This window comes from Manihot esculenta, chromosome 4 (genome assembly GCF_001659605.2).
Source record: "Manihot esculenta cultivar AM560-2 chromosome 4, M.esculenta_v8, whole genome shotgun sequence".
In the NCBI taxonomy this organism is placed as follows: Eukaryota; Viridiplantae; Streptophyta; class Magnoliopsida; order Malpighiales; family Euphorbiaceae; genus Manihot; species Manihot esculenta.
Window position 1 is genome coordinate 6,760,195 of NC_035164.2, and position 10,727 is coordinate 6,770,921.

Below are 10,727 nucleotides of genomic sequence, written 5' to 3' on the forward strand. Positions count from 1 at the left end.
ATAGCAAATGCATTTATTTGATAGTTTACACTAATAACATTATGATAATGAGTGATAAATGTGAAGGCATTTCGACACAAACATCTCACCAACCATTTTTAGACTAAAGTCTTGGGAAAACTAAAAACATTTCCTAAGCATTCAAGTGACACAATCTAGTAATGGTATTGCCATTTCCCACTATGCAGAGCACTCTGGAACTTATTTAAGAGTAAAAAGTTTGAGGAAGGAATGAGGCATAAATCAACAGAAAAACAACCCTCCACATACCTCAGGACATGTCCAAGAAGCCCAGAACATAATCCGGTGTGTGTCTAAGGCTAGGAGCTTTGAGCAGCCTCAAACCTGTGTCCAGCTCCAGCACCACCTAAGGTGTGCTCCAAGAAGTCCTACATGCTTTGGGGAGTGTTTCTCTCGCATAAGCCATGTAAGTTAGGTGTTACCTATATCTTTTGAATGAGCAGCTACTTTGGGAAGAGGCAGCAAACCCTTATTCTCGCCCTCTTTGCCTTCTGGTGCCCTACTCTCAAAAACAGAATGCTCTGTTCCATTCCAAAAATTGACATTCTTGCCTCCATCCATCAATACTGCCTTCATAAAGGCTTGCAAATCTTCCCTCAAGGCCTTGTTATCTTTAGAGGACCTTTCTTACTGCTTCTAGGTTATTCAACTTGTCTTTGACCTCCGATGCGTTCTTCTAGATATCTTCAAAGGACCCTCAACTGTTCTTCCAGTTCTGCAACCTTCAACATTTCTTGGCTTATGATCACTGATCGAGTCATTGTTCCGAGCTCAAAGAAACAATTTTGCTTCTAGCCCCAAGCGAATCCTTGCTTTGATACCAAATGTTAGGGTTATTGATCCTTAACAGTAGAATAAGCACAGTAGAAGGAAAATAGGAGAAGAATAGAAGAGAAATTAGGGGGAACAGAGATAGAATTATGAGGAAGGAGAAGAAAGGAATGAGAAATTGAGAGGGAGGAAGGAAGAGATATTATTCTAGATTCTTGAATGCCTCTACTGTGAGTCTATGTACAACTTATAGTAATTCTCAGCTACTGTAATTGACTCTAACTAAGCTGAGGCTTTTCCCTCCAAAACTAACTGATAACAGTTAAGATTCCCTACAAAAGTAACTGATAACAGTATTATCTTTATTTTTATCTCTTCCTACAATATGTGACAGTTTAACATCCCAACATAGTTCAACCTATTTTTGAAGAGCTTTTAGCTGTTTTAGGAGATCTTTTAGCCCTGAAATTAGATTGTTTTACATGTCCTTATTCAATAAGGATTAGTTATTTATGTTTTTTCTTTAATTAGGATTTAATTTTCGTATTTAGTTTAAAACTTCTCGTCTGTATTCTAGTTTATGTTAAGTTCATAAATAGTAGTTGTGCAGTCCCATTAGGATTAGGATATTAAAACTCTATAAATAGGCCTAATCCTACGTAACTTCTGTTCAAAATTTCAGCTTGTTGGTTAATATAAAATTTCCGGCTGAGTTTATTCGCTCAATTTGCACTAATGTGTGAGTGTTTGTTATCTTAGTGAGCTTCAAACTGCATCATGATCTTCTATTATTAGATATGCCGGAAGAAATTGGTAATGCCAAACTACAAAGATGTTAATCATCTCATATACCTGAAAGAGGGAGCCACTGATAGATCCTAGTTAGTATTGAAAAATTGCAAGCCAACTAAATTACCTCACAATCACATGACCTAACAATTTCTCTTTTGAAAAATTGCAGGCCAACTATGGTTCATGAGATAGTGAAACACATAGTGATAGATATCGATTGCAACTTTATAAAATTAGATGTACAAATTTCTAAAGAAGGTTGGAAACGTAATCCAACTTTGGTGAAGGCATGTCACCTGGCCTAAGCAAGGCGACGGAGTGGCGCTTTGCCTCGGCTAGCGCCTTTAACAACACTATCTATATATGGAAGGAAGAACTCTCCTTTGTTTGTGCTTTCAATTTATATTGCTTGGTACTGTTAGTCCATTTTTTAACTGATTAGATTCGTGACTAGTATTAAGTTTATGAATGTGCATGAGAAACTTATTTGGGCTAGATTAACAATAACCCCATTTTATAGGTACTTCAACCTTAATAATATTTTTATTCATATTCAAAAATCACATCTGCATTCATGAATTTAATCAATCCAAGAATAACTATGTATCCTCAACTCAAATCTTACATTTTAATTTCATTCATCCAAATGCAACATAAAGTCCAATAGGAATAAGATTTGAACATAAATTGTAGAAACTTCAAATCAAAAGAAGCAAAAGAAGCAAGACGAAATGGATTTTACAAGCTGGGTTAGCAAAATAAGTATGTTGGACGGGAAACAAGCAAAATGGGAGACTTTTATGAGGTAACAGCCATCTCAGCGGTCAGTGCAATAGCATCGTGGCTTGATCAGCCAAAATCTGTTATCATAATCATGATATTACTTTGCATCTGTAATTTGATTAAACAAAACTAAATTTTTATGTGAGAAGCCCCTTGTGCAGAAATCACAGGCTATCAATAGCAATCAAACAATAAACTACGTGGAAATTTTACCTGGAAATCCAGTCAGACAGAATCTCAGCATACGGAAGTAAATGGAAATACTCGACAACAGAGGTGTGGATCCATTGGCCAGAACTCCTTACAAACAAAGGGCCCTGCAAGCTACTCAAGAAAAGTTGCTTTATCAGAAGATTCACATGTTCTTTTCTTAATTATTCTGCATCTTAAAGTGCAGTCCAACTCCTACTGCAGAAAACAGAATTCAACAAATGTCATATAATATCATGTCTAATGTTGGAAGCGTCACAAATTGTGAAAGAACTATGGTTTTAAATAATGGTCACAGCTGCATTCGCGGTTGCAGTAATGGTTAATAGAAATAAGTCTATAATGATTGTAACATAATGGTACTAGCCTGTCGCTATTTCTTTTTTTCTTTTTTTGAAAACTTTGCAAAGTTCATGAAATTAAGTGGATATTCAAAGGTTACTCAAAATCCAAATAAAGACATTTCATTCTTAGACATCATTAGTATTAATCAATATAAACCAAAATAACCAATTGCATAGTAAAGAACTAATATGATTACTACCAAAACGAGTATCTAGAAGGTTCTTGACTATCTTAACTTTGATATTGGAATTTGGAGCTTAGCTTGATGATATTGACAATACTGGATTGATGCATTACAATAAGTGAGGTAACTGTTGAGATACTTTCTGTAAATAGCTTAGATTTATAGTGATCCCTCTTTCTCTCTTCTTTTTCATCACTGGTTTAGTAACCGTTAAGCAACTAAACATTAATATTAAAATTAGGTTTTAAACTTGATATTTGATTTATGAAAATTATTTCAAGAGATAATTTCATGACTATTTATTTTTCTTCAATTGTATAACTTAATTAATAAATTATGAAACAGATTTATCATAGTTTTTTAAATTAAAGAATTTTCTATTAATTTAAGTTGACTTATTTATGCATTCGATATATTAACAAAACAAATTCACTTTTATCTTTTAAAAAAGTACAGCTCAATTTCTTAAATTTTATCTTGCTGAAGCCTAAATTTATGCTTGGCAATTACTACTAAAGCCTAAAACTTTCTTTGACATTATTTTCTAATATTTATGTATTTACCAAAAAAAATTAAAAATAGCTAAAATTAGAGAGAAAAGAGAAACTCTTTGCTCTTCTTCACTTCGAACCGACTTGTCTATTTCACGATCTACGATCTCGAGCTCAAAATTTGTAGAAAAAACAAAGGATTTTCTTTATCACGGAGAAAACCGAGAGAAAGCTAAGAGAAAAAGGCAAATTACCAAAAGAGAAAATGAAGAGGAGATGAATGAATAAGCCAAAATATCCCTTTGCACATAAAAAGGGTTCCTTCCACTGCCTTTCATGTGAATGTTGTAAAGAAATGCCAAATACTCGGCCAAAAGTAATAACGGTTGTTATAACCTTTACTTACCAGACGGAAAATGTGTTACCTTTAAATGGGGTCATAACAGCCTTTACAGTTGCAGTCTCAAATTTTACTACTTCTGTCCCACAATATCTATCACTTAAGGCTTATACACCCAAACCAATAAGACAAGTTAATAGCCTTAATTTTAGAAAAAAATATAATAATTTGCCTAAAATACCCTTTAGATGGTCATACTTTTTTCACATATTAGTATTAAATAATTTAAAGACTAGTAAGGATATATATGGAAAATAACACTTAATACTATCTGAAACTTCTCAAAGTGACAGATAATTTGCGACAAAAAAATTTTCTAAATTGACAATTATTGTGGGAGGTAGTAACATACAAAGGCAGTAACGGTAATGCTAAGCTTATTTTTCCTTTAAATAACAGCCGATAATTATTTTTAACCATGAGAATGGCTGCCAAATAAATACTTTAAGGGCTCCTGCATTGTTATATACATGACAAGCAAAAAAATTGCAGGTGTTACAGCTGTTGCATATGATAATGGCTGTTATTGACAGTTAGAAACAAGTAACTACTATTACCATGTGGATGCTTTTTAGTCTGGAGCAGAAGTGTAGACAACTTATTTCTATCTGGTTTCTACTTTCCACGGTCCCTCTTTGTTTCTCTCAACTTTTCAACTCAAGTTTTCCATTTTCTATAAAGCTCACTTCGTGATCTAAGATCATCAATTTTTATGGCATGAAACATTAGTTAGCCCCAATCTATAGGTCGTCTTTTTTTCTAATTTTGACCTATTTTTGAAATTACTTTTAGTAAAATACATAAGCAATTAGAAAATAACATAAAAAAAATGCAAAGTTATTTTCAGTGTCAATATCATCAAGCTGTTGATTAAAGCTCCTAAATCATAGTCAAGATAATTAAAAGCGTCCTAAACACTCATTTGACAGTATTAAGGTTAGTTCTTTACTATCTACATAATTATTTTACCTTTAAATTGATTAATGCTAATGATGTCCAAGATAATGAATTAAATTTAGTGTTTTTATTTGATATATTAATGCTTATTATTTAGTTGTGTAAATATGTGTTTGTTAGGGTCCCGTTTATAGGATCTAGTTATGGGTCTGCGTAATGAGTCTTTTGGCAAGGTAGGAGAAAGCAAGGATAGATTTTTCTTCTTGCGACCTATTTTGAAAAGTTGTCAGGCTCATCAGAGAGAACTTGTAATCTCCTAAATTTAAAGTACTCAAAGACTTTTTGGAAATTTTTCTAGCCTCCTACAAATTAGAATTTGAAAATAACTAAACAAAACATGGAAATAACTAAATAACTAAACAGAACATGGTGACAGCATGCATAAGACCCATGATCTACTATGCATAGACCCATGATCTAAACCGCTACCCACTACTGCTTCAGTTGTGGATAACTAGCCAGTACCCACTACTGTGGTGGTTTGCTAACAGTGTTGCAATATGCAGTTACTCATTATGTTACAAGCATGTTTTCATTACTTGCAACTGTGCTTTAATCCCATGGATTGAACACCATTTGCTGAAAACTCATCCCTAAATTAGATGAAGTCCATAACACATGCTCTCCATCTGTTTCTCCATTATGCTCTATTTAGGACCATAAAACATGACAAGTGGTGATTCCTTGGAAAAGTATCACAATATTACCTAATCAGGCATTGTTTAAAACCAACACAATAATCAATTAACCAGTACCACCAGCATCTAAAAAGTGATAATACAAGTGAAAATGAGGTAACCCAAATACCCAATATAAGCTTTTTCAAGGTCACCATCCAACGACCAGCATCATTTTCTCCACACCTTTTCATTCAGTATTTAGATCTAGGAGATAATGATTAAAAAATTGAACTAAAAGAACCACATAAATCATGATGCTTGTGTAATAAATTTTACCTAAAGAAAAACAGGTTCTGCTTGCACAGAGCAACATGTCATTTCATACTCCTCTCTTATCCATTTTCTCAAGATGCACCAAAATCCACCACAAGAAAGTTTAAAATAAAGATTTGCAAGGAATTTTTCGCAAATAAAAGATACGCAAAGGATTTCCAAGAATTTTGGATTTAGAAAGGAAAAAAAATGAAGTCAGAAAACCTGCAGAACCTTTATGTCCAAACTAATAACCAATAGAAAAGCAAGTTCTTGATAGTATAACACCAATCAGTATTAAAAATTAATGCTAGGCTTGCATATCAGTTAGGTATCTGGCTATCTGCACAAGAACAAACATATAAAGGTTTGTGCAGAATTATCTTTTATATACTTCAAAAAATTACATAGAGTTTCATGTGCATAAACTTGCATATAATTTTACAATAAACACCTCCAGCAAATGTCCAGTATCTCAGTTGATGGTGTTTAGGAGATGCCTCTCAGAAAATTAAATTTAATATATGTGTGCACACACACAGACACATATATTGTTAAAATGCTTGCTCTAACAGGGTGCAGTTTATTCATTATCATATGCAATACTGTGCCCAAGCAAAGAAAAAGTTGACAAATTCAAACTACAAGTCAAAATGCATCTCATCTCTGATAAAAAAAGGCATTATTAAGGAAAAAACAAAGGCATTAAGAAAGTGAAAGATAAGGCTGTGCTATAACTAAACCTGCTAATAGCATCTTTAATGGGAATTTGGGTAATATGATTGTTTGGTTGAGTGCACTGCATTATATAAAAGCAGGCAGCTGCCTTTTCTTTACTTGTAGAATATACAACATGTTTCTCCAAAACCACAAGATCTCTCTCATTAATACCTGTTAGCCAGACAAGAATCATTTCAATTACAAACTTACCCTAAAGATTCAATAAAATACACGACCATAATAATAAGTAAACACACTAACTTACAGGCCATGGCAGGACACAGTCACTAATCCAATCATATAGAGAGATTAATAAATTTAATTTGAAATGAGAGCCTAACTAACAAGCTAGAGCAGGGTACAGCAACTAAACACATCAGCTTGATTGATAGCTTGAATTCAATCAATAAAAAGCAAATGAACTAATCTACATAAACAAATACCAGCGGAAGCTAAATTGTTGATCAATCACCTGTTGCTACCTTGATAGCTGAAAATGCACGTTGCTTATGACCTGCATCATTAGCACCCAACTCATTTCTCAATGGTTTTCTAATAAATCTTCTCTTTTTGTCCACTTCATTTGAAACTATGCTACCCTTTGAATTGTCATTAGAAAGTTCCAAGTCTTGCTCAATAATTGACCAAACCCCTTCAGTGATGGAACCAAATTGCAGCAAGCAATTCTCCTTTCTCAAATCTATTAGAAAAACTGCAACTTTGGAAATTGGCCATCCCTCTATACTTGGAGAAATTTTGGAAGCATCTAAACTTGTAGCTATATCACATGCATCCATAATCTTTTTCTCTGTTAGTGAAAGCTGTTTTTCCATGTCATCCAGCTCAGCGTCATCAGATAGTTGCATCAACTTCATATGAACCAATAAGGTGGGTCTTAAAATTACAGCCAACTTGCAGAAGTTCTCAAAGCCTAAAAATTCTAGATGCATATGCTGCTTCCTGTAGTAATAGTTGTACAGCAACACAACTGCATGGATCTGAAGGAAATCAATTGCAACAGCAAAAAAGAGCAGTTAAAGAGTGAACAATAACTAAACCTAGACCATTGGATATTGTCCCACAAAGAACAATACCTAAAGATGATATTTAAATATGAATGCAATAGACCTCCAGCAAAATGGAAATATGGAAAGTGGAAAACAGGATGAGGAAATACACTAAAAAAATAAGTATCTGTCCATTTTTACTTCCTGGAAAGTGGAAAACAGCATGAGCAAGTACACTAAAAAATGAGTATCTAATCCATTTTCGCTCTCACTCAGACCTATAATGCAAATAGCCATAACATATTATCAGTCAAAACACTAATCAGGACTTTTTTTTCCACTTAATATTGCTAAGTACGCTGATTTATGAGAGAAGTAGAGCATGTTCAAAGGAGGAACTTAGTATAAGGATGTTAAGCTTCTTTGGAGTATTGTGGCATGAGGAAAAGGAATGGCAAAAGTCGGTGTCCAGCAGAGCAATATCTAAAAATACCTATTAAAAGGAGGAACCATAAACAAGAATGGACACTTTGATATTTAACACCCTTTTACATGAAAATCAAGTACATCCTAGATTTATGGAAAACTTCTTCAACCAGAAAAAAGGAAGAGCAAGAAAACAATCTTCAGAGTTCAGAGCCTCCAAAAAAGTTTAACAACTGAAAGCGCACTCCATCTGAGCAGATCAAGAAAGACAAAAGCAACTCCCTAGGTGATTCATCAGTGAAAAACATGTAAGTAGCAAAAAATACGGTATTGTAACAGTTCACTAAGATTGTTGACATTATAAAACTTAAGCTAAAAACTTTAACACAACAAACATGTTTGGCAGAGGTCATATGCTTTTGGAATAAGACTGATTTACAGAAGAAAGAATCAAAGGTGGCAAGCAAATGAGACCTGTTTTGCAACTAATTCCTGATCCAATTGTGATGGAGTGTCCCTTGCTGAAGACTTCGAAGGTAGTTTTGGATCAATAAAGTATTCCAACAATGTACTAAGAGCATCCTCAGTTGGACAGGGATCTGCTGAGACCATGACCTCTGACATAATTACAAGCAGAAATCACTCTCCAATTGTTATATCTACAATGGTAAAGAAAACATAGAATTTGGGCTCAGCTCCTAGAGTTTACCCCTCCAGAAAAAGCCTATAAAGAAAGGGAAAGAAGAAGAAGAAGAAAACTCATATGATAGCTCAACAGAAACTTTCATTAACACCGAATACTTCCCCACACCCTGTTTATTTAAATAGACTAACTATATGCAGCCTGATCATTTCACAGCAAAAATTCGTCGTAACTTTCAGCTTATGAGCAATTTCCTACCTTAAACATAAAATAATGCACCTAAAACCAATTTTCTCTAAAAAATTTGTAGTAAGTAGTAAAACAAAAACCAAAGTTAGTTTAACAATTATTCCCACTTAAATGCAACGGCTATCTCTTTGTCCCTTCTTCCTTTAATTCTTCATTTTAAGATCATGTTGAGAAACAAATATAGAATCAAAACCCAATTTCTGCTCCATTTTAAGAAAAAAAAAATTCCCAAAACTTATTGGCAATGGTATTCAATCGACTAGATGACCAAAACATCTAAGCCTTTGTGAATCTTTTCCATTTTAACACAATCATTTAGTTTTAACAATTTTAGTTTAGACTAACCTTATGATCCATATTGTTAAAAATTTTGGCTAATTAATGAGGAAGAAAGGAAACATACATGAAAAGCTTTAGGCAGTTCAATTAATATATATTTTACACCTAAAACCCCAAACTAGGGTCAGAGCAAAAGAAAGTAACAATTTTTGAAAGAAAATCAGGGTCTTTACATATTTAACAAAACCCACTTACGCAAATAAAGCAATCAAGAAACTAATGATCCATAGAGACAAGAGAGTGATAATGCCTTACTCAAGTGGAAAAGCACAAGCTTCAAATACAAAAATCTCTCAATTTGCAGAGAGAAGGCAACGAGCTTGGATGAGGGCTTCCACAATAGAGAGGAAAAAAGAGAAACAGTGTCTCTGTGGGTGCTTTGTGTGTGTTAATTATTAGTGTTATTATGAGAAAAGCGCCAAAGAATGAAGCGTTACGCTTCTCTGTGGACTATGGAGACCGGAGAATGACCGGCTGAGCCCATCTAAAAATTTATTAATCAGTTTTTTAATTTTAAAAGATAAGGTCGTATTAAAAAAATTAATTAATTATTTATTTAATTTTTATAATATAAAAAAATTTAATTAATTTTTTAATTTTTATAAAAATATATACTACATAATTTTTCTATAATTAAAATATTTTTATTTTTTAAACATTTTTTAAAATAAAAATTAAAAATTAAAAGAAAAAATTAAAATCTCTTAAATTTATTGAAATGTATTTCCGTAAATACTATTTTTTCAACACTTAATTATTAATATTATAATTAATTAAAATATAATATTACGATTAAGTAGAATTTATCAAAACTATAAAATCAATGATGAAAAATTAGTTATAAAATATAATGAGATGGGTTTTTAAGTTAAATTTTAAAAAATTTTAAAAATTATTTAATATATTTTTTAAAACATATCATCCTAATTAATTTTTATTAAAATTAAATAGTAATTTTCTCTTTATTTAATTTATACTGTTATTTTTATTCTTTTAATTTTTAACATTTTTTATGCAATTCCAAATATATATACATTGTGCGAGTCCTTCTTCTTTTTCTTTATTTTTTTTCTTTTGTGAATTAAATTTTCTTTCCTTTCTCTCTTTAATTCTATATTAAAATTATTAATTTTTCTTTTGAAATATTTTTTTAAAGCAAACATAGGAGAATCTCATTCATCAAATAAAATGAGTATCCATATAAATGAAAAATGAAACAGATAACCCTTTTCTGAATACTATAAATAAATGGAAATTATATTTTAATTTCTAAATATTAACATATAATTAAAATAATTTAATTGAATTTTAAAATAAAATAAGATATAAAAAATAAAAATTCTCGCCGAATAAACTATATTGAATTAAATTAAATCAAATCTGTTCAATTTAATTTAATTTTTATCTAAAATTAATTCAATTTAATTTTTAATGTATTTAATTTGATTTAATTTAAA

The 10,727-nt window shown here is 31.9% G+C and overlaps 1 protein-coding gene across 3 annotated transcripts in view; it reads right to left on the minus strand.

The window, feature by feature from the left end:
- Window positions 1–9,675, minus strand: part of LOC110613561 — a 33,566-nt gene extending 23,891 nt beyond the window's left edge. For all 3 annotated transcript variants that reach the window (XM_021754761.2, XM_043955815.1, XM_021754758.2), the window contains exons 1-5: window positions 9,526–9,675; window positions 8,514–8,698; window positions 7,079–7,604; window positions 6,630–6,777; window positions 2,581–2,691 (exon numbers count right to left, since the gene is read on the minus strand). In XM_021754761.2, the coding sequence (XP_021610453.1) occupies window positions 2,581–2,691; window positions 6,630–6,777; window positions 7,079–7,604; window positions 8,514–8,663 (935 nt within the window). In that variant the 5' untranslated portion in view covers window positions 8,664–8,698; window positions 9,526–9,675. The remainder of the gene's footprint in view (window positions 1–2,580; window positions 2,692–6,629; window positions 6,778–7,078; window positions 7,605–8,513; window positions 8,699–9,525) is intronic.
- Between the last annotated feature and the right edge of the window lie 1,052 nt (window positions 9,676–10,727).